The sequence below is a fragment of the Cricetulus griseus genome, chromosome 3, assembly GCF_003668045.3.
Source record: "Cricetulus griseus strain 17A/GY chromosome 3, alternate assembly CriGri-PICRH-1.0, whole genome shotgun sequence".
Taxonomy (NCBI): Eukaryota; Metazoa; Chordata; class Mammalia; order Rodentia; family Cricetidae; genus Cricetulus; species Cricetulus griseus.
The window spans coordinates 223,083,163-223,107,363 of NC_048596.1; the positions used below are offsets into that span (position 1 = coordinate 223,083,163).

General features: G+C 41.1%; 1 protein-coding gene across 2 annotated transcripts in view; it reads right to left on the reverse strand.

Moving 5' to 3' along the window:
• Positions 1–1,135: 1,135 nt before the first annotated feature.
• The window catches only part of Dhtkd1 (dehydrogenase E1 and transketolase domain containing 1), a 36,877-nt gene continuing 13,811 nt past the window's right edge, over positions 1,136–24,201 (reverse strand). The window contains exons 5-17 of one of the 2 annotated variants that reach the window (XM_027405175.2): positions 20,902–21,171; positions 19,407–19,578; positions 17,311–17,509; positions 15,467–15,779; positions 13,545–13,629; positions 11,992–12,131; positions 7,804–7,954; positions 6,566–6,672; positions 5,875–6,039; positions 4,772–4,854; positions 4,205–4,374; positions 2,315–2,400; positions 1,136–1,240 (exon numbers count right to left, since the gene is read on the reverse strand). In XM_027405175.2, the coding sequence (XP_027260976.1) occupies positions 1,136–1,240; positions 2,315–2,400; positions 4,205–4,374; positions 4,772–4,854; positions 5,875–6,039; positions 6,566–6,672; positions 7,804–7,954; positions 11,992–12,131; positions 13,545–13,629; positions 15,467–15,779; positions 17,311–17,509; positions 19,407–19,578; positions 20,902–21,171 (2,046 nt within the window). Of the gene's footprint in view, positions 1,241–2,314; positions 2,401–4,204; positions 4,375–4,771; positions 4,855–5,874; positions 6,040–6,565; positions 6,673–7,803; positions 7,955–11,991; positions 12,132–13,544; positions 13,630–15,466; positions 15,780–17,310; positions 17,510–19,406; positions 19,579–20,901; positions 21,172–24,201 lie in introns of those variants that run through there. The other variant, XM_035442831.1, reaches the window with a different exon arrangement.

Below are 24,201 nucleotides of genomic sequence, written 5' to 3' on the forward strand. Positions count from 1 at the left end.
CTACAGAGTGAGTTCCAGGACAGGCTCCAAAGCTACAGAGAAATTCTGTCTTGGGGGGGAAAAATTAGAAAATGTCACAGCTATATAATGGGAGGAAGAGGAACTTAATGGTAAAAATAAATCACAATTCAGTTTTTTTTTGGGGGGGTTTCAAGACAGGGTTTCTCTGTGTAGCTTTGGAGCCTATCCTGGCACTCACTCTTAGACCAGGCTGGCCTCGAACTCACAGAGATCCGCCTGTCTCTGCCTCCCTAGTGCTGGGATTAAAGGCGGGTGCCACCAACGCCCCGGGCCCACAATTCAGTTTTAATACAGCTAATACTTCATAATTGAGATTATTAAGGGCTGTAGCTCAGTTGGTAGGATGCTCCCTGCCATTCACAAAGACCCAGGTTAGATCATCATCACCAGCATTAACCAGGCATGGTTGCACAAGTGAAGAGTCCCAGCACTCAGGAAGTAGAGGCAAAAAGATCAGAAGTTCAAGGTTGGTAATCCTCAGCTATACAGTGGGTTTGGGGCCAGCCTGAACAACATGAGACTCTGTCTCAGTAGAGGGCCAGAAGATCATACAATCAGAAATTTGTATTTAACAGAATTTACGTAAAAGATAATGGATAAAACCTGACACAAACCAGGAGGGCTAATTTTACTGGTATCAGGTAGAACATTGCATAGAGTGACTCGGAGATGACATAAAAACAAAAATAATTGCTGTTCAGAGCACTTTAAAAAGGGGGGATATTAAGGAGTTATGTTCATTAAACTAATTAAATGGTAGTGTTGGGGCTACCTATACACAGCCCCATATTCTGGCCAAAGAACTTTCCCTGCTCATTTATGGTCAGTTACAGTGGAGTCTGAATACTTCTGGTTGGTGACCTCCTTTTCCAGTTCATTCAAATATAATCAAAGTGTAACAAACACTATTGTCCTGCAAAGCATAAAATCTACTATCTTGTTTCATTATTCATAACATCAATTTCCCCACTTATTCTCCACTTATTTCACAGTCAGTCGTCCCAATCACTCCACAGACTTCCATGCTAGCTAGGGGAAAGGAGATAGGGTGGAGGAAGCAGAGTTTCCTCTATAGCACTTTGCTTAAAAGGCAATCCTGTTTTCTTAAAGCACATTATGAAGCGAAGGTCTTGGTGAGGATGTCTTCATGCTGCTGCTGGTGCACTGTGCCAATTCCCACTGCAGGTGCTGGCAAAGGGGGCCGGCTTACAAGACGGAGCTGTCATTGGAGCAAAGAAGAAATCAAATGACATTTTGAGTTCTGCTCAGTTCCACCAAGAAGATATATATATTCTCCATTAGTTTGTTCAAGCAAATAAGAAATATTGAATTACAGAGAACAGAGTAGAGGGAAATATGTACCCCTGGATTCCAGGCATGATAAAGTGAAAAAAACTCCATCTTTTGATCTTAACTGTAGTTTATTTAACTAGATGTATTTCGTGTGAAAATGACTTGAGCCTAGCAAACTCATACTAAATAAAAAAACTATATTCTAATACACATAGAATAAAAAGATAAACAAAAATAGAACTATTAGTTTCTTCATTCCTGAGGAAAATAAAGACATATAGTCTAACAGCATTATAACATGTCTGGAAAAATGCCAGCATCTTTCTCTGGCACTTGGACTAGACACGATGGGAAACAGAAAAGTAACAACATGCAATGTTCATAGTTTTTTTGGAATACAAACACATTTTTAACATAATGTTACAGGTTGAGCATCCTTAATCCAAAATCTGAAATTCTCCAAACTCTGGAATTTAGAAATTCTCATTTCAGTCTTTAAAAGGTCTTGGGTTTTGAGGCATTTCAGATTTTGGAATTTTTTTTAAAGCTTCTCAGCCTAGAAAATGTACATAAATACTCCAAAATCTGAAAACCTCACATATGTGAAATACTTCTGGTTCTAATCATTCTGGATAAGAGACTCAACTCTGTAATCTGAATACACAGACAGCTCCATAAAATCAACATTTTCCCCAAAGAAATAATCTAAAACTAGATTTTCCTTCTTATTCCTTCTTCCTCTTTATGTATTGGGATGCAACTATGTTGCCTGAGCTGATCTCAAACTCATAAACTCAACTGACCCCAACCTCCTAATATAGGAATGTGCCACTATGACCAGCCGAAAATAGAGGGTTTTGTTTAACTTTAAATAAATGAGCAAGCTGGTAATAAAAACCCATATGTTGTTACTCTAAGAGAAACACGAGAGAGAGAATATGGATGGATGGATGGATGGATGGATGGATGGATGGATGGATATATAATAATGGGCACTCACCTTGCAAGCCAATTGTTTTTCAAACCTTGGAGAAACAAAAAACCATGGACCCATGTTCTGAGGCTCCTCCTGACTCCAAATGATATCTACAAAAAGAAAAAAAATACTTCAGCACCTCATATAAACTTATATACCAAGAAGTGGAGTAGAGGAATGGATGATAAATAGATAAATTTGCAACTTCAATTAAATATATCATTTTCCAACATGTTAGCATCTTAAAATATTTTACTAATTATATGTATGTATGCATGTCTGTATAAATGTATGCCATATGCTCCGGTACCCAAGGAGGCCAGAAAAGGACATTGGATCCTAGAGTCACAGATGGTTGTAAGCCACCAATGTAGATACTGGAAAGGGCTCTTAACTCCTGAGCTATCTCTCTAGCTCCTAATGTTATCTTCTTCCTTCCTTTCTTTCCTTCTCTCCTTTCTTCCTTCCTTCCTTCCTTCTTTCCTTCCTTCCTTCCTTCCTTCCTTCCTTCCTTTCTTTCTTTTCTTTTCTTTTCTCTTCTTTTCTTTCCTGGCAAGTACATAGTTATGTGTTCACCAGAGCAATCATGATGCAAACAGTTCTTTCAACCCCAAGTCTCCTCATCGGATTACTTGCAGTCAGTACGCTTCTGAGTCTGAAATGTCAGCAACAATCAGTCTTTTGTCTACTGTGAAGTTTCACCTTTACCAAAATGCCATATAAATGGAGTTGGACAGTGTGTAGCCTTTTGAGTCTGACGTGAATTACCGAAATACATTGGTGATTTATCCAAGTTCTTATAGATAGCAACATTTCATTCCTGAGGCTCAGTGCTAGCCTGCTTGCTTTTAGCATCCTTGAGGCCCTGCATAATATGTAGTATCTATTTCCTGTTTTATTGAGTATGATATTACACACATTTCTGCTACAGGGGAGCTGTGTTTATCCATTCCCTAGATGAAGGACAGTTTGACTGTTTCCAGCTTGAGGCAATTACAAATAAAGCTGCTAAAAACAAAAAAAACAAATATAGCTGCTAAAAATACCTGTATGCAGATTTTCCTGTGAACCTGTTTTCATTTTCTGGGTAAACCAGCAGTGGAAATTCTGGGTTACATGGTAAACTGGGGTTTATATAGTAAGAAACCATCTTCCAGAGTTGTTGCAATCACTTACAATCACAGCAGTGGTGAGTGAGGGTTCCAGTTGCTTTGTATCCTCAGTTTTAGGGAGTATGTGTTTTGTTTTGTATTTTAAATATATTTGGGGTATAGGTGTTTTGCCTGCATGTATATCTGTGCACCACTTGTGTGTCTGGTGCGCTCAGAGGCCAAAAGAAGTCAGATTCCTTGAAACTAGAGTTACATCTAGTCATTAACCACCATGTGGGTGCTAAGAATTGAGCCAGATCCTTTGGAAGCACAGCCAGTGCTCTTAAGCACTGAGCCATCTCTCTAGCCCCTACAATAATTTTTACAATGTAAGCTTTTCATGTTGATTAAGCCCAATATTTGATGATATGACTAAAAACTTTCCATCTAACCAAGCTCACAGAGATTTTCTCCTAATAGTTTTACAGTTACATTTAGGTCTGTAATCACTTAATTTCTATTAGGTACATACAGATATCAAATTTTCCAATCCTAAGTACTTTATCATTTACAATTATATTGCAATTATCACACACGATGGCACAGCACCAATGACCCACAAATTCTCAAGAAATTATGTTTAGATGATAGTGGGAAGACTGAGTGGGACACCAAGAGAGTCATGGCCCTGGTGGTTTTTCAAAACATGTCCTTGTATTCCAAGAGATTTGATTTTCTAGTACCTTTCACTGCCCCCACCTCTTTCCATCTGAAATAGTATGAACAGGTTTCAGGTATCTGAAAAACAGAAACAAGCCTTTACCTTTAACGTGCTTGTATTTGCTCATCTCTTGTTGTAATGAATCCAGTGGGAAAGGACAGAGTTCCTCTATTCGAATGATGGCAAAGTCATGCTTCTTGGTCCCCAAAGATTCTCTTTGCTTCAGCAGGGCATAAAAGTGTTTGCCACAGCAGAATATGAGGGTTTTAACACTGTTGGGGACAAAGTAGACAATGGTGTGGAGAGAAACATCCTTCAGATTTGTGTCAGAAGAAAGAGACTAGATTTCAATGTGTTGCAATAAAGCTGCTTGGGGCTCTGCTGCTGGGTTCAGTCATCTGCTGAGCCCAGCAATTCCCCTTCTGCAGCATCTGTCCCCAGAGTTTGCTCTTTCACATACTCCCCTTAACATATGCCTATAAGGAGAGGGGCTGAAATGTACCTCAGAAGTAAAATACTTGCCTAGCATGGTAAGGCGGTGTATTCAGTCCCTCACATGCATACACATACACATACATACACATGAAAAATTATAGCATGATATAAGAAATTTTGTTCACTTATTTAAAAACCCTACCCAGAATAAGAGACAGAGAAATATCAAATTACTTTTTTGGATCTACTGATGAATCACCAATAACAGGTTTGAATGCTGTTCCTGGCGCCATTTCCTGAAGAGTTGACACAGCTGCCTACAGGAGAGAAATAGCCAATGATGGAAAAGACCGATAGCTGTAACTTAGATCAGATCTTATAAAAAACAGCTCCAGAATTCTGGCATAGAATTTCACTCAAGCAGGTGCACTAACACTGTGTTCTCCAAGATACAGTTCTGTGTACTTCAAACCTAAATGATAAGAGCGTGCTTTGTCTGTACTGTATGACAGTTTTCGTTTGGTTTGGTTTTTTTGTTTTGTTTTGTTTTGTTTTGTTTTCTGAGACAGCATCTCACTATGTAGTTCAGGATGGCCTGGAACTCACTATGTAGACCAGGCTAGCATTGAATGCAGAGAGATCTGCCTGCCTCTGCTTCTGTACCCAAATCAGCTGACCATTGTTGTAATTTACAGTTTGACTTGGCTTGAGACTTCTGTTTCAAAATATCTGTATCAGAAGAGCCCTTCCAGAAAAAATAAAACAATAACAACAATACCACACACACACACACACACACACACACACACACACACACACACACACAAACACACACACACACACACCAAAAAAAAAAAAAAAAGCAACCAATCCTAAGGGACTGTATAACTTTTCTTGAATTCCCTGTGACATCTCAAGATTCCTGAGAATACTGGTGAAGGGAACCATAGAGAAAGCCACAAAACAGCTGCTTGATAATGAGCAATAGATAGCTCAGAGGCTAAGAGCACTTGCTGCTGGTCCAGAGACCTGAGCTTAGGTCTCAGCACCCACACTGACTGGCTCATAACCATCCTTTGAGTCCAGCTCCAGGGAATCCAACACTTCTTCTGGCCTCTGAGGGCTACTACTACCACCACCACCACCACTACTACTACTACTACTACTACTACTACTACTCACACACACACACACACACACACACACACACACACACACACACACACACCAAATAAAACTTAAACAAAATAAATACAGTTAAATGCAGAACACCGAGAAAATAGAAAACAAGAAACTGAGGAAAGGAAAAGGCCTATGAGCAAGCTCTTTCTACTTACAGGGTACCTGAGTAATACTTTGGGAGAAGCAATGATGAGAGGTTTTCTGAAGTTCCGGATCATTTGTCGCCTAAGCAAGTGGAAATACTGAGCAGGAGTAGTTGGGTGTACCACAAACATATTCACAGTGTCACTGTCCACCCCTTCTTCTGCACTATCACACATCTAGGAGGGCGATGGAAAGAGAACACAGGCACACTGAGATCCTTTAAATTAGTCCCAAACACAACCCACTGGCTAAAGGGAAGCATATATATTCTCAGTTAATAAAGGTATTCCTCTCCATTATGTAACAGAAAGGTATTAGAAGGCATTTTCCCTGACCTATAAAGTGTTCAAAGAAGAGAAAGGGGGTTATCTCCATCCACTCATTTCTAGCACAGCTACTTCCAAACGAGGCTGTTTGAAAGAAATCTGGGAAAGATTTAAAAAAAAAAAAAAACATATTCTAAGCCGGGCATTGGTGGTGCAAGACTTTAATCCCAGGACTCGGGAGGCAGAGGCAGGCAGATCCTCTATGAGTTCGCGGCCACCCTGGCCTCCAGAGTGTGTTCCAGTATAGGCTCCAAAGTTACACAGAGAAACCCTGTCTCGAGAAAAAAAAAAATATTCTAGTGACCTTCTCTTGAGCAGTCAGTACCCACACATGAGTTTGGAAGGTACCGGCAAAAGAGTCAGATGTTCTACATACCTGCAAGAAACGCTCTATTCGACAAGATGAGTGGTCAGGTCCAGCCCCATCATACCCATGTGGAAGGAGAATGACAATGCCACTCTGCAGAAGCCACTTGGCCTCTCCTGGGGAAACACAAGATAGGGACTCCTTTATGAAGCAGAACAAAATAACCTGACATGACTTGGAGAATGAAACAAAATGCTAATTTGGTTCCTGAGTCTCCAAACTGCTTTCATTACATATATCTTCTATACTTAAATGGAAACACCCATTTGAATGTACAAAAACCTGTCACATCACATGCTTTGGGCTTTAGTGACTATAAGACTAATTCAATGGTAAGTGTCCCAGACAACATGTGGCACTCTGATTTCATTTTACAACAACTCTTTACAAATACAAGCAGCTTCTGCCATGCTCAGAGCACAACAGACAACATTGGTCACTGTCCTCAAATAGAGAGCAGTAGACATTTGAGAATAGTCTCTTGGGACAGGTAAGATAGCTCAATTTATAAAACACTTGGTGTGTGAGTCTGGGGACCTGAGTTCAATACCCAGCACTCACATAAAAAGCCAGGCACACTTGTAATCCTGGTGCTAGGGGAGCAAAGAGATGGATCCCTGAAGTTTGCTGGCCAGCCAGCTTAGTCTAATTGGTGAGCCCCAAGTCTTGGTGAGAGACTCAAAAAACAAGGTGGACAGCTCCTGAAAAAAAAACACCTGAGCTTGACCTCTGACTTCCATATGTAACTAACTATGTGCATGTACATCTGCACACACATGAACACACACACAAATAGTTTCTGGACATGTCAAACTCAAGATTCCTCAAGCATTTTTCTTCCTTCTAAAAAATGTCAGATTTGCAAGGGAACCATCAATCCCAACCATAAAGTGTCACTTGTGTCACCACAGAATGCTGGCTAATTATGCTATTCAGCAAACACTGTAAGAACAGGTGCAGAACGACATAGCCTAGGAGCTGCCGGGTACATCTGTGCTCCCTGCAGCTAGACACATCCCTCAGGATATGGGGGACAATGAAATGCTGACAGAAAGCTAAGATGCTCTTCCTAGAAGCTCATTACACAGCCTGAAAGCTGCCATGTACCTGCGGATAACAAGTCAACTCCCCAAGCTCTCTGGAGATGCGGTGGTACCGAGAATCTCAGAGGCAGTGATGGCCCTTTTCCGTTTACTTATGATATGAGACTGGAACCCACCACCACCTAGCCACTCCCTAACACCAACCTCCAGAGATGAATGTGTCAAAGATGATCTGGGCTCCATTGAAGAAATCACCAAACTGAGCTTCCCAGAGGGGCAGCAACTTTGGGCTTTCAATACTCATTCCATATTCAAACCCCAGGACAGCCTCTTCTGACAGGGGGCTGTTGCTAACCTAATAGCGAGGAAGAGATCAGACACTGAAGTGCATGAGACATCGGAGAGAAGCCAGCAAAAGTAAAGCAGCAGGAGGATACAAACCTCTCAAGAGAAGGAGGGGCGTGGAAGGGAGTTTTGCTCTCACTCATCACCTCATTTCTTTGCAAAAGGAGACCTACTGCTCACTGTCACTGGTGTGTTTGGAGAAAGTTAGGACAAAGAAAGGAAAAGAGAAGATATTGGAATACAGTCATTCAAGATTTTCTTCAAGAATAAGTAGTACAGGGCTAGGAAATTATACAGTGCTAGAGGACTTGCCTAACATTCACAAGGTCCTGGGTTCAAACTCCAGCACCACCACAAAAAAAAGAAAAAAAAAGATGGGAAAAAGGAGGGAAGGGGACTACTTGGGGAAGATAGCAAGATGGCTGAGAAGGTATCAATATGCCTCATGGCACACGCTTTTAATCCCAGGAGTCAGAGGCAGGAGGTTCTCTGTGAGTTTGAGACCAGCCTGGTCTATAGAGTATGTTCTAGGACAGGCTCCAAAGCTACACAGAGAAACCCTGTCTCAAAAAAAAAAAAGGAATTTTATTTGAGATAGGGTAGCCCAAGATGGTCTGGAACCTGCTATGTAGCCCAGTCTGGCCTCAAACTCATGATAATCCTCTTGCTTTACCTTCTAGATTCCTAGTATTGTAGGCATGAGCCACCATACCCATCTTGCTCCAACTTTTCTTTTTTCCAATTTTTTGAATGTTATATCTCTACAGACTATTTATTGGCAATGAAAAGGAATGAAGTACTGACACATATGACAGCATAGATGGGCTTTGAAAAACCCATATCAAATTAACATCATATATGGGAATATATCACCCTATGTACAGGAGCTTCCTGAGATAGACAAATCCCATTAAAACAGTCAGCTGCTAATGGCTGCCAGCAACTAGAGGGAAGATGGAATGGGAGACAGGTGCTGATAGTTAACAGTGTTTCCTTTGAGGAGATGAAAGTATTCTGAAATCAAACAGTGGTGGTGGTCTTAGTGAAAGGTCAAATTTTGTGAGTTGTTTTCAATAAAATCTTTAACGAACCAACAACCCCAGAGGACTTTGAAGATAGCTCAGTCAGCAAAGTGTTGCCATGCATAAGGACCTGGATTATCCGTGGTGAAAAAAAAAATAGGCATGATGGCACAAGTTTGCAATCCTAGAGCTGAGGTGGCAGAGACAGGGGATTCCCTGGGCTCCCTAGTCAGCTAACAACCTAGCCTACTTAGCCAGTGAGAGACCACATCTCAAAAACAGAAATGTGGATGGCACTTCAGGGGACAACTCTCAAGCTTGTTCTCTGGCCTGCACATGTACATGTATACACGTTTGCATACACACAGTGTGCTGAGTAGTTTTTGTCAATTTAATACAAACTGGAGTCACCTGGGAAGAGGGAACTTCAATTAAGAAACTGTCTATAGTGGACTAGCCTATGCCGGTATCTGTGAGGTATTTTCTTAATTGCTAAATTGATATAAGTGGGACTAGCCCATTGTGGGTCATACTGTCCCCAGGCAGGGGGGCTAGACTATGAGCAAACCAGGGGAACAAGCCATTAAAACAAGCCTCAACTTCCCTCAATGATGGACTATAGCTAGGACATGTCTTTCCTCCTCGAGTTGCTTTTGGTTATGGTGTTTATCATAGCAATAGAAAGCAAACTAGAACACAAACATGAACACACACACACACACACAAACACACACACACACACACACACACACACACACACACACACGAATTATATAACTTCTAATTCCAGCTATAAAAAGTGATTTATATAGATAAAAACTAAATGACAAACACAAAAATGTCAATGGGTTATTTTCTAGCATGGTGGGTGGAATCGTGCTTAATCTATTCCTTTAGATGCCCATTCTGACTTCAGATCTCAGGTTGATGTGTGTTATAAACACATCTTAGGCAAGGCTAAATCCCTCTCTGTTCTCACTTCCTCCTTCCCCTGTCTTCCTATCCAAGATTGACATGCCTACTCATTCTCCATCCATCCCTTCTTTCTGTTCCTTTCAGGTCCTGGCTCCATTACCTAATTCCTCCTTTGTGAACTTTACCTCACCAAAGAGACCATCAATCAAATGCTTAAAAATAAAACAAAAATTACTCCTGACTTAAGCTCCCTCAGTCATATTTTTTTTTTGGCTTCTTTTCAAACTTCTAGGAAGTGACTTAATCGACTTATCTTCAACTTTTTTACTTTTATCTACCCTCTAAATAAGTATAGTTGCTCTGTTCCAATAAACCCATTTATTTGTTTGAAAATATCATAAGCCAACTGGACTAGAAACATAGCACAGTTGTTAAGAGCACTGGCTGTTCTTCCAGAGAACCTGGGTTCATTTTCCAGCATCCAAATGGCAACTCACAATTGCCTGTTAATTCCAGTTCCAGGGGAGCCAATGTCTTCTTCAGCCTCCTCAGGCCCCAGGCATACAAATGGCACATGGACATACATGCAAGCAAAGCACTCATACACATACAAATAAAGGTTAAAAATGTATGTCAAGGGTGGAGAGAGGGAAGGGAGAGGGAGAAGGGATTGACATGTAAAGCAAGCTTGTTCCTAATTTGAACTAATAAAAAGAATTTTTAAAAAATGTATGTCAAAAGTGCATTTAGCATCTTAAGAGGGAGCATCCTAGCTCAGTAACCCTGGACAGGGGAATGTTGTTTCCCCTCACCACTACCTGATTAAACAGGAGCTGTGGCTTGCACCATGGCACTGCAATATATCAAAACTGATATTAAATACCAAATCACAGCTCGGTGAAAGTCTAATATGAGGTGGCAGGACACTGGTTCATTAATCTGATTCGATACAAAGACAGATTTTAGAAAAATAAGAAAGGAATGTATCTCTTTCAAGTCACCTCGAAAGGATGTGTGAAAAGAGAATCTTGAAATCCCACATCTTCCTCCACTACTTTCCACCTTATTTTTCGAGATGGAATATCTCACTGAACCTGAAGCTCCCAGATTCAGCTGGACTGGCTAACAAGTAAGGCTCCAGATCCTCTGTCTTTACCTCCCTAGTGCCGGGACTGATGTTCCTGGCTTTTTACCAGATGGTGGGAACTAAACTCATGCCTGCACAGGAAGCTCTTTATTGACTGAGCTATCTCCCAGCTCCACCATACACACAGGTTATATTCTCAAACCAGCAACTGGAATAGGAAAGAAAGCAACAAATTATTAAGTTCACCTTAAGGGAATAATTTATTTTCATAAATATCATGTGCTTTTCACTAAAGTAATTGTTGAAGAAACAAAAATGAAAAACCCTACTCTTCAGATTTTAAAAACTGGATGGGGTGGTGGTGGCGGCTCATGCCTTTAATCCCAGCACTCAGGAGGCAGAAGCAGGTCAATCTCTGTGAGTTTGAAGCTAGCCTGGTCTATAGAGTGAGTTCCAGGAACTCGGCTACACAGAGAAATCCAAAGAAACATCCGTTAAACTTTAGGGAGCAAGATAACCTGGAGGAAGTGTTTCTGTTTCTGCTAGAAATGCTGGCTTACTATCCACAACTTCGATTAAGTTTAATAAATCACAACAGTTTTACAGCCTGCAATGTTGGTTTTAACCTGACATAATTACAGACAGGTGGCCAGGGTGATTCCTCTAGTCTTCAAGTGCCGGCTCCAACATGGCTCTCATTTGTTTCTTTCATTCCAAATTTACAGACCTCCACTGCCTCCCACTCAGCATTCCTTTATTTTAAAAAGAAGTATTGAACATAAAGTTTCTGACATCTGAATTTAGTTGCCTGAAGAACCCTCTAATTTCTGGGTGTGATGGTGCAGGCCTATAACCCCCAGCACCTGAAGCAGAGTCAGAAGGATCAAGAGGAATTCAAGGTCATTTTCAGCTACTGGGGAATTTGAGGGCAACCTGGGCTAAGACTGTCTCAAAATCAAATCAAATGTTATAACTGTAACAGTTAACACATCAATACGTAAATTTTATATATAAATGGCTTACCTCCAGAAACCCCTTCTGATTAGGGTCCATATGGTTCAGAGGAATGTAGGCATTGTCTGTGTTCTGGCAAACCACCATTGCATGCCTTTGGCTAAAAGTTCCACGGCCAACATCTTGGCCACTCAGACGAACATTGAAACCTGAAGCGAGCAAGTGGGGGAAGAAAAAAGACTGCCATGTGTTACAATAAGTCTTTACTCCACCCACCTGAGCCCTGCCACCACGTGGGCACCCAGAATAACACAGAGTCTTATATTGGTTTACAATGCTGCTGGCCAATTGACTAGGATTTCTTATATGCTAGCTCAGTCTTAATTATCAACCATAATCATAAGACTTATGGAGGACGCAGGCCTTGTGTCCTATCTTCCTAGTGGTTACATGGTGACTCAACAGAGAGGACGAGGAAGAGCAAGAGGAAGCACCCTGCTTATATTCTGAGTCTCCAGCTATGTCACTTCCTGCCTGGATCTCTACTATATTTCCCAGAATCCAGAATCCTCCTTTACTCCTAGTCCCACCTAACTTGCTTCTTCATTGGCCAACAGTACTTTATTCAACAACCAATAGGAGAAACATACACAGAAGGACATTCCCAATCAGCCATGAATAACAAGCACAAAAATTAGACATGATAGTCCTGGAGTCCTTTTTTGTTTTTTGTTTTTTTGTTTTGTTTTCTTTTTCTTTTCTTTTTTTTCTTTTTTTTTTTTTTTGGTTTTTTTTCGAGACAGGGTTTCTCTGTGTAGCTTTGGAGCCTATCCTGGCACTCGCTCTGGAGACCAGGCTGGCCTCGAACTCACAGAAATCCGCCTGCCTCTGCCTCCCGAGTGCTGGGATTAAAGGCATGTGCCACCAATGCCCGGCTGTCCTTTTTGTTTTAAGACAAAATCTCCCAATGCTGTCACCACTGGTTTTGAACTCCCAGGCTCTGTCTCCTGTGGAGCTTGGCTATAGGTAAGTACTGTCACACAGTTATCTGATATCATACACTGGCTCATTCCTTAGGATATGAATTTTCCTTAGGACAATAGATTCTCCCTTCTAAAATATATCTTTCCTGATGCTGGAGAGATGGCTCACTGGTTAAGACCACTTGCTGCTTTTCTGAGTTCAGTTCCCAGCACCCATATGAAGCTGCTTGCAACTGCCTGTAACTCCAGCTACAGAGGGATCTGAAGACTCTGACCTCCTTGGGCACTAGTATGTGCACATACCTATATATGGACAAACAAATACACATAATTAAAAGTAGTAAATTTTTATATGTGTGTATGTACATATCTTTCCTATTTCTGAAGGTGAATAGTCAATGTAAAAATTCTAAGAATGGAGAGTCATTTCTGGCCCTACAATTTTTAGAGAAACATCTTTGCAGTACATCTATGGAAGTGTTCAACATGCCTTCTAACTAAGGACTATTGTCAGGTAAGATATTTTAGAAACCCTCTAATCAATGAAAGTGACAAGTGGCCATTGACACTCAGAAGATCACACGTAAGTATAGCTCAGAGCATTCCTACCAGCTGTGCGGCTAAACAGCAATGTCTTACCTTGAGCAAGTAAGGAGCCCAAGGCAAGGGTTTCTGCTGTAGCCCAGTCTAAATCTGTTCCACTCTTCACCTTCTCCATTCTTGACTGAAAAAAAAGGAAAAGAAGAGAATAAAACAAACCTTTAAGAATCCGTATCCTGAGGGCTGGAGAGATAGCTCAGCTGTTAAGAATACTTCTCGCTTTTGCAAAGGACCCAGGTTCAATTCCCAGCATGCACATGGTGATACACAAACATCTATAATTGCAGGCCTGAAGTATCTGATATCTCATGTGACCTCCACAGGCACCATGCTTGAAAGTGGTACATATGCTTATATGCAGGCAAAGCACTCACACACATAAAATAATATGAATAAAACTATTTTTAAGAATAATTTTTAAAAAGAACCATTTCCATCTTTTTCTTTTCTTTGTCTTTTTTTCTCCAGCATTGGGGTCTGAACCCAGGGCTTTAGATCTGGCAGGCAAATACTCCATGTGTTACATACAGTTTTAAAACTGGCAAAATAAGCATGCATCAGGTAGTGGTCACTTCTGCTGAGGTTTGGGGAGACAGAAGCAGAGAGGAAACTTAACTTGCAATTTTGTATTTCTTTTTTAAAGATTTATTTATTTTTATTTTATTTTTCATGTATGAGTGTTTTGCTTACATTCCAGATCTTAGGAAGGAGCAGCCAGTGCTCTTAACTGCTAGACCATCTCTCCAGCCCCAAATTTTCTATTTAATCCAGATGGTGAGTGCATTTTGTTTGTAAGAGTTCTGCTAAAATAGGGCAGAAGAGATGGCTCAGTGGTGAAGAGCACGAGCTACTCTTCCAGAGGATCTGGTTCTATTCCCAGCACCAACATAACAGCTCACAACTGTCTGTAACCCCAGTTCCAGAGCATCTGACACCCTCACAGACATACATGTAGGCAAAACACTGATGCACATGAAATAAAAATTTAAAAAAATTTAAAGTGTTCTGCTAAAATAAAAACTTAAAAACAAAGGTAGTATTTTAAAATAATTCAGTAGGCACAGTTCCTACATCCATGCTTAAGGAAGTTAAAGACCTTTAACTCTTTGTTTTCCTATGTTTTTTTTTCTAAGATTTATTTATTTATTATATATACAGTGTTCTGTCTGGACGCCAAAAGAGGGCACCAGATCTCATTATAGATGGTTGTGAGCCACCATGTGGTTGCTGGGAATTGACCTCAGGACCTCTGGAAGAGCAGCCAGTTCTCTTAACCTCTGAGCCATCTCTCCAGCCATGTTTTCTTAGTTTTAACAACAGAAAGTCCCACACTCTAAAACATCCACTGTAGGCAAACCAGGATGTTTGACATAAGACAGTATATAAAACCTTAAAATGCTTATGGGCATAAATGGTCACCTTTGGGGTACATGTGTTGATATTTATTATTTTATTTAAGCTACCTGAAAGAATTATAGTGTTTTCTATCCCCTACTTAGAAAAATGAGATGTATTTCTGTATTTTTTAAAAATGAGCATGCATTTCTTATATATATAATATGCTCAGCACACATAAAATTGCCTTAGAGGAAAACAGAAGTGAAGAAAATCTGGGGCTGGAGAGATGGCTCAGACATTAAGAGCACTCACTGACTGCTTTTCCAGAGGTCCTGAGTTCAATTCCCAGCAACCACATGGTGGCTCACAACCATCTATAATGAGATCTGGGGCCCTCTTCTGGTGTGCAGATATACATGGAAGCAGAATGTTGTATACATAATAAATAAAATCTTAAAAAAAAAGAAAATCTGAATCTACTAAATCATAGCATTAAAACAACATGAGGATCAGTTGCTACAACACAATAACAAACAACAAATATTTCTCAAATTAGCAACCAAAAGCATCAGAACAACACAGTTTAATAAAAAGTGGTGAAAGGTGATGTCAAGGCATCCCACCTGAACATACATCTTGAGAAGATGGTTATGCAACTGTAGTTCCTCTGGAACCTCCACAGACTTCACACCAATAAAGCGAAGGAGCTCTAGAGGCACACCTGTGTCCCAGGTGGTGATGTGTGCTTCTGGCTGTACCAGGCCCTGCCAGTGGGCCTGCAGGTTAGTGGCAGGAGGGCTGTAGTGGGCCACATTGGTTAAGTGGTCGTTTAACTTGGTGTAGTAGGAGCTTTTTATGTCAGAAACCTCCTCCTGGGTCATGAGTCCACTGGCAATGAGGTGCTCTGCATATGTGTCAGGGATGCTCTTTCGGGCTCTGTTGGAAAGAAAGACAGGGTCAATCAAATACATACAATTATAAAAGATAATCATTAGCGGGATTGGTGGTGCACACCTTTAATCCCAGCACTCAAGAGGCAGAGGCAGGTGAATCTCTGTGAGTCGAGGCCAGCCTGGTCTGTAAGAGCAAGTTCCAGGATAGCTAGGACTGTTTCACCGAGAAACAAAAACCAAGACACACAAAATAAATAAATAAATAAATAAATAAATAAATAAATAAAAATAAAACAAAAAGAAACCCAAACAAACAAAAAAGAAATGTTCTGGAACTAGATATAGAGACAGTAGCTGTAAAACAACATAATATATTAAATATTACAGAATTATTCTTTTCAAACTACTGCAGGAGGCTGGAGACACACTTCAACAATTTAGAGTTCAGATCTCAGCATCCATGTCAGGTGGCTCACAAATGCCTGTAACTCCAGCTTTAAGGGACAAGACACCCTCTTTTAGCCTCTGTGGGAACCTGCTCACATATATGTGTATACATATTCACATGGATAAGCACACATAAATTAAAATAAAATACAATGGCTGGGGAGGCTAGTTAGTCTAACCTAATTGGTAAACTCTAGACCACTAAAGAGTCCTGTGTCATAGGAGGTAAGTGGCATTCTTCAAGATAACTCTATTTCTCTCCCCAACCTACCTACAGATAAGTTAAAAAACAATATCTAAGCCATTTCCTGACAAGGGAGAAGAAGGTCCTCGGATACAGTTTAAAGAAATGAATCATAATACTAACTAGTCATACTAACTAGCCTCAAGCAAGGTTCTACCCAGTCTTCTTCCCTAGTCTTGCAATCTGCTAAGTAAGTGAAGTTGCCCACTTTCTACTTAATGAGGAGACAAGAAGTATGAAGAATATGTGTACCCCTAGCCTTGTAAGACGACCACTCTGATTTCCGCAGGACAGGCAGTTTAACTGTTCATCCCACTTCAAAGTTTCTATCAGAAGATAATGGAGCCAGGCTGTGGTTGCACACTCCTTCAATCTCAGCGCTTGGGAGGCAGAGGCAAGAGGATCTCTGTGAGTTCAAGGCCAGCCTGGTCTACAGAGAAAGTCCCAGGACAGCCAAGGATACACTGAAAAGCCCTGTCTCAAAAAACAAAAAAAAAGAAAAGAAAAAAGAAAGGAAGGAAGGAAGGAAGGAAGGAAGGAAGGAAGGAAGGAAGGAAGGAAGGAAGGAAGGAAGGAAGACCAAACAGGAATGTGAAAAAAAATTAAAAAGACAACAATGGGGATGCAGGCTGACAAGATAGTTCAGCTGCTATGGGCACCTGGGTTTGTTCCAAAGGACCAGCATGGAAAGAACCAACTACCACAAGTTGTCCTCTGACCTCTGCATGCATGCATGCATGCACACGCTCACGCACATACACACACACACACACACACACACACACACACACACACACACACACACACCTCCATCACCACAAAAATGAATGATTAATTGAGGAGGAGGTTAGCCTATATATTAAAGGGAAATTTCTGATGGTACCTGATGATTTTGTACATCACTGGGTTGGTGAAGAAAGGTTCATCCAGTTCATTATGACCCCACTGCCTATAGCATAACAAATCAACAATTACATCCTTTCGGAACTGGCGCTGATATTCAAAAGCAAGTCGTGTGGCCCGGACCACTTCCTCTGGACTGTCTCCATTGACGTGGATGATGGCACAGCCTACTAGCTTTCCTAAAGAAGGTAAGACCAAGATAAAAAGGGCCAGTTAACATGGGCTAATATTACCCATTTCTCAACACCTACTTGCCTAAGTGAAAAGACAGCCCTGCAATGCAGAGGTAGTTTAGCCTGTGTTTTAAGAATGCAAGCTCTGTAGTCTAGATGAATAGACTCAGTTAGTTCTATGACTGACTGTGAGACATTGGAAGACATAGAAACCTCAGTCTAAAAAGCTAGAGAGCAAGGTTAAGAGCACTGACTGCTCTTCCTGAGGACCTGGATTTGAGTTCCAGCACCCACACGGTAGCTGACAACTGTCTGTAATGCCAGTCACAGTGGGACCCAACACTTTTTTGGTCTCCACAGCTACTGCATGCATGGTGCAGAAACATACGTGTAGGCAAAACACTCATACACATAAAATAAAATAAAAATAAGATAAAATTCAAAAATAAATTAATAAATGAGTCTGGGCTCTGAGTGACATGGTCAAGATTTCCTGAACTAAGGAATATAGTGTCAATGTGTCATGGTATCTTATATAGTGACAGTTAACATTTATTTTGTTATTGTTATTACTACGATTATCTTTCTTCCTGAGACAAATAGTCATTAAAGAATGAATCCTAGAAAAAGATTTTTCTCCCAAGAGAGTTCTGGAAAGTATCCTTCCTGTGTCAGACAATTTAAAGGGTCCAGACTCTAGTTATAGAAGTGACTGACAGTGCCTGAATAATTTTGTGAACTATAAAAGCCCTGCTTTGTAGCCAGCCTACAATCTACAACCCCTGAGAAGCTAGAAATCTCTTCCAGAAACAGATGAAAGCAGATGCAGAAATCCAGAGCTAACCATTGGGCCGAGCTCCTGGAGTACAAATGAAGTGATGGAGGAGCCCTGTCTGTCCTGGAACTCACTCCGTAGACCAGGCTGGCCTCGAACTCACAGAAATCCAACTGCCTCTGCCTCCCGAGTGCTGGGATTAAAAGCATAGGCAACCACCACCTGGTCTATTTCCAACTAAACCATTTTGCAAATTTACTGAGAGAACACAGCCTTTTTTTACTGAGACTCTGAGCACTCTAAATTTGAATAGTCTAAAAGTAATTACTCTATTAATGCACCAACCACACTGCTCTTTGGTTTCTACCAGATAAACCAATTGACTATGTAAGCAATATGCTATTAAACACTCTCGGCTCCATCCTTGTCTAGTTTCCTTTGATTTAAAAGCTCATAGTTGAGGCTGAAGTGTAGCTCTGTGGATGGGTCCTTGTCTAATATGCATAACACTCGAATGCATACCATTCATGATGCCTTGTGTTCAACTATCATCATATAAAATTAACAAATAGCATACTCAAACTAAAAATATGGATGTTACCTTGGTAATTTTTGGCAACTACTGACCATATCTAGATTCAAACAATTAAAATGGCTGGTAGAGGTGGCACACATCTTTAATTCCAGCACTTAAGAAAAGTCCCCATGGGCTTCTAGGTTTCAAAAGCCCATGCCAGGCCCAGTCTCTCACTCTCTCACACATGCTTGTTGGTCAGATGTAAGCTCTCAGCTACTACTCCACCTGCCTCCTGTCATGAGTCCCACAAGTCTGGCCATGGACTCACCATCTGAAACTGTTAGCAAACCCTCAGTTACATGCTTTCTTTTTATAAGTTACCTTGGTCAGGAGGCAGAGGCAAGCAGATCTTTGTGAGTTCAAGGCCAGCCTGGTCTACAGAGTGAGTTGCAGGATGGTCAAGGATGTTATACAGAGAAACCCTACCTCAAAAATAATTAAAATTAAAATGGGATAACCAGCAAGACTCATTGTTCTGAATGAACTAGAAGTTTCTCTGCAAATTCCTGGTCTGGCTGACATAGCAATGTCAATTCTAGTGTGCTACATACCAATATCACTGCTGTATAAGGAAGACCTTCCTCTTTCTGCTGGAGTGGTGTAACCCAGCTGGTTATTGACTATTAGATGGATACTCCCACCAATTCTGAAATGTGGGAGATTAGAGAGTGTGAATGTTTCAAGAACAATCCCTTGACCACAGAAGGAAGCATCACCATGAACCTAAAACACATGTGAGATGGAGGAAATAAGGAATTAATAAAGTTAGATTTCTTGATAGAAACAAACTGTTTTAAAATATTAATAGGATACCAACAACCACATTCTCATGACTCTCCTGATACAGGTTTCAGGATTTCTTATTGTGTTTAAACTCATCTCAAAGCACTTTTCAAAGATGCCTTATCATTTCTCTGTTAACACTGTATCACCTCACCCATCCCACCTCTTACATCCGATTCCTCACTTCCACAAACATTCTAGCATCTATAGCAGCACCTATTCTAGCATGGGCAGAATGGCTACTATATATGCAATAAAAGCATCACTCTAGGATTTGTTTTCTCTGCTAGGGATTGAACCCAGGGTCCCATGCCTTCTAGGCAAGCACTCTACCACTGAGCAACAGGGTCAGCTTCAGCTCTAGGAAATTTTGCATGAAAATAGCCTTAAGATATGAGAAACAGGACCAGGAGATGACACAGAGGGTAAAAGTGCTTACCTCGCAAACCTGAGGACCTGAGTTGGATCTCTGGAACTCAGATACAGATAGCAAGACAGAACTGACTCCACAATATTGTTCTCTGACCTCCACATGCATATTGTGGCATGCATACTCCCACACACATCTCACACACACACACATACAATTCTATGAGGAACAGTGAACATCTCTGTGCTCTTCCTCTCCCCAGGCACTCACCCCGAGAAAGAGACAAAGAGAAGTAGCTCCCAACACTGAATCCTGCCCACTATCCTGAATATAAGAGAATAAAGTGATGGCATGCATTAAAGCCAGGGTGCAGGAAGACAGACAATCACATATAAGTAGAAAAGTACTATTTTGAAAATCAAAATATTATTATGAAAGGATGTCCAAAATGTGCTAATCTTTTTAGGATATTCAAAGCTGAAAGATCAGAATATCACCATGAAACTTGGTAGACAAGTTTCTAAACCTGCTGCAAATAATAAACATATCATGGAATTTTGTTTTGTTTTGTTTTGTTTTTCGAGACAGGGTTTCTCTGTGTAGCTTTGGAGCCTATCCTGGCACTCGCTCTGGAGACCAGGCTGGCCTCGAACTCACAGAGATCTGCCTGCCTCTGCCTCTCCAGTGCTGGGATTAAAGGCGTGCGCCACCAACGCCCGGAATATCATGGAAATTTTAAGATGAAAATTTAAGCTCCAGAATCCTCTTTTCTCAAAATGTCACTTCACTTCACTTTCCACTTGAATATCTGCAATCTCCTGTCATTATCCACCAACACAGACAATGTTATCTCCAGTTTTTTTTTTTTTTCTCCCTTTCTCAAACTCACATACCTGGAGGCAAATGACTTTGTCCCCAGGCTGAGCAGAACTGTGTAGTGAGTAGTCACCATCTTCCCGAGACTGCTGCCTGCCACGAGTTTTCCCTACAGCCACAGGGTTAACAGCTTCCAAATGTGAGGGATTAGGTAACATTGTCACATGGAGGGGATGGTGAGCACCAAAGTCTAGGTCCACTGAGGAGGTCAGATGAGACAGGACATCTCCAGTGGCTGAGACATTCTCTGGAAATTCACTTAAGCCTCGCATTTTACGGAACATCAGCTATTAGAAGAAACATAAGATATAAAGTAAGTCTTATTACAGTGGAGTCTAAGATGAGCTTAAAGAAAGATAAGCATTATATAAATTCTTTTATAGTTATTACAAGCATACATTATTCAAAGATAGTCATGGATTTATAACCACTACCTATACATTTCTCCAGACCCTAGTAGCACTATTTTTTTTTTTTTTTTGGTGGGGGGGAAGTTCGAGACGGGATTTCTCTGACTTTGGAGGCTATCCTGGAACTATCTCTTGTAGACCAGGCTGGTCTTGAACTCACAGAGATCCACCTGCCTCTGCCTCCCAAGTGCTGGGATTAAATGTGTGAGCCATCAACACCTGGCTCCTAGTGGCACTATTTTAAGAGGAATCCAATGCAAAGCAAATAGTAGTTACCTCTGCCTTATGTCACTTAAAATATGTAATCATTAGCAGTGATTCCAGTCACCATATCTCCGTAAATTGTAAGCACAATTTAGTCTTTTTGTAATTCTGTTTGAGGAAGGTGGAAATTTTAATTAGCTTTCTACCAAACCAGATTTCTACTTTGAAATTTCTCCAGTCTTAACCATATTAAAGCGTTACTATGGCTTCCAATGAAAGATTTTAGTTTGCTGAGAGAAAAAATTTTGAAAGATTTTAGTTCACAGAGAGAAAAAATTTTCCACAGGCCTTGGCCCAGGACAAGGAAGTTGGCCCCAACCCGAGGGCAGACAAACAATCCTTTTGGGTCACACCTGGCTGGCCAACAGACAATCAAGGACTTTTTTCAGGGTATGTTCTGTGGTTTTTCGTTTGTAGAAAAGCATGTCACACCTGGGTGACCACTCTAACATGAGATCATACTTTGTAATCAATCACTTTGTGCCCCTTGCCTATATGCTGATCTGTGGTTTTTTCCTATATAAGGAGCTTACACCCCATGCTGGGGTGTGCAGCTTCCCCAATATTGCTGACACCTGAATGCACATTCATTCAATAAACCCTCTTGCTTTTGCAGCTCTTGGTCTGGTTTCTGAGTCTCGGGGGCTCCTCGGGATCCTGAGGCCCTTAGGGGTCTGGGGGTCTTTCACCAAGAAGTTATTGATTCTGAAGTAGTAAATTTTGATTTCATTGACTATTTTTGAAATGCTGTTTGGGGTTTGCTTTTGTTTTTGTTTTTGTTTTTTCATGTGGCTTCTGGATATCAAACTAAGGTCCTTATGCTTGTAAGCAAGAACTTGGAGTGGAGTCATCTCCCAATCCCATGCTCTACTTTTTCCAAGGTTCTTTTCTTCTTTTTTCTTGGTTTTCAGCAAATTCCTTTACTTATCTTCTGTTCTCCAACCATGTAACCCAAGTGCCAGAGGCAGGTCCCTGGAAGGAATGTGCAGGGTGCTTAGGATGTGTGGGAATCATGCCTCTCTGGGATTTCCACTGAGATGATGAGTGCAGAGAGCCTTATGTTTCTTCCTGCTCCTCCCTTCTCATCTGAGAAAGCCAGGGGGCCACATCTCACTCAAATGTGCATGGACCTCATAGCTTTTCCCACTAGATTCTGCTTATTTGCATCTGAACATTAACATGGGTCCTGCAAATAAGATGAACTGCCCACTTCATTCTACTCTAGACACTGTCCATGTGACACTATTGCCAAAGGCATGTTGAGGATGGTGGGGATGTGACACTCACACATCAAGCAAACTTGGGACCTTCCCTTCGAAACGCTAATAGTGTGTCTTTATGAGACCAAAGATATCTCTCTCTCTCTCTCTCTCTCTCTCTCTCTCTCTCTCTCTCTCTCTCTGTCACACACACACACACACACACACACACACACTGGTTTGGGTCACCTGCACAATGACAGACACACAATTGACCCTTCCATTGGCTCTGAACTTAGCATTTGAACAGTTATGTACAGATAGATTAAAAAAAAAAACTCACAGGAAACACAAACCCAAAGCACGATGGGCACTCTAGTCAGATATGGGACCCTTCTGCCAGAAAAACATTTCCCTGAAATGTGGCTGGAAGGTGATTTCCACCAGACACCCCAGTAGACTCAAAGCCTAGCAATGGAGAACATGGAGTATTCTCAGGCCTGCTCAGGTATCAGGGTTTCAGTAGACAGTGAGGTAAGCAGATCCCCATTCTGTGGCTGACCCAGAAGCCCTTACTCAGATCTCCAGACACCCTCAGCTGTATAGGAAATTCCTAATCCCTCTAGTCAAGTATCCCTGCTACCATAGCCCAGACAGGTCTTAGTTAAGAGTGATGGTGACAGGTTGTCTAGGCCTCTCATAAAGCCAGCTGGAAGTGAGGGCTACAGGCTATCCCTGCTCTAAGACAGAAAGGTTCCCTGGATGTCACTAGCCCTGGAAAATTAAAACAAACAAACAACAACAAAATAAAACAGGTCCATATCATGGACTGAGAAGAATATGAAGTTTGACCACTGCCAAAGGAACTCACTGCAGGCTAGAAAAGAATCTTCACACATAACTGAAAGGAAAAATAAATCAAGGAAGTATACATTAAATGTTTTCTGTGGTGATATATTATTCATGATTTATTAAAGCTTGCCTGAGGATTCAAAAAGCAAAGTCAGCCACAAGCTATATAGATCAGGCAGTGGTGATACACACCTTTAACCCCAGCAGCCAGAATCTAGGAGGTGGTGATACACACCTTTAATCCTAGGACTCAGAATTAAGAGGCAGATGAATCTCTGTGAGTCCAAGGCCACACAGATCTACACAAGACTGATCCAGTCCTAAAGAGAAACAGCTCACACAAATATGATCTCAGCACCTGGGATCACAAACCTTTAATCCCAGTACAAAGGTGTATAAAAGATAGGAGCAGGGTCTTCAGTTGTCAGTATCAGGTATTCATTCTCTAGCCACATTGAGGATAGGAGGCATTGAAGTCTCAGGATTATCCAGCCATACTAAGAAGTTACACTCTGAGGTTTAATGGAGCCAGGATTGCCTTTCATTCTGAACTAGTGTAAGAGCTAGTGGCAAGCTGCTTTGCTTTTCTGAT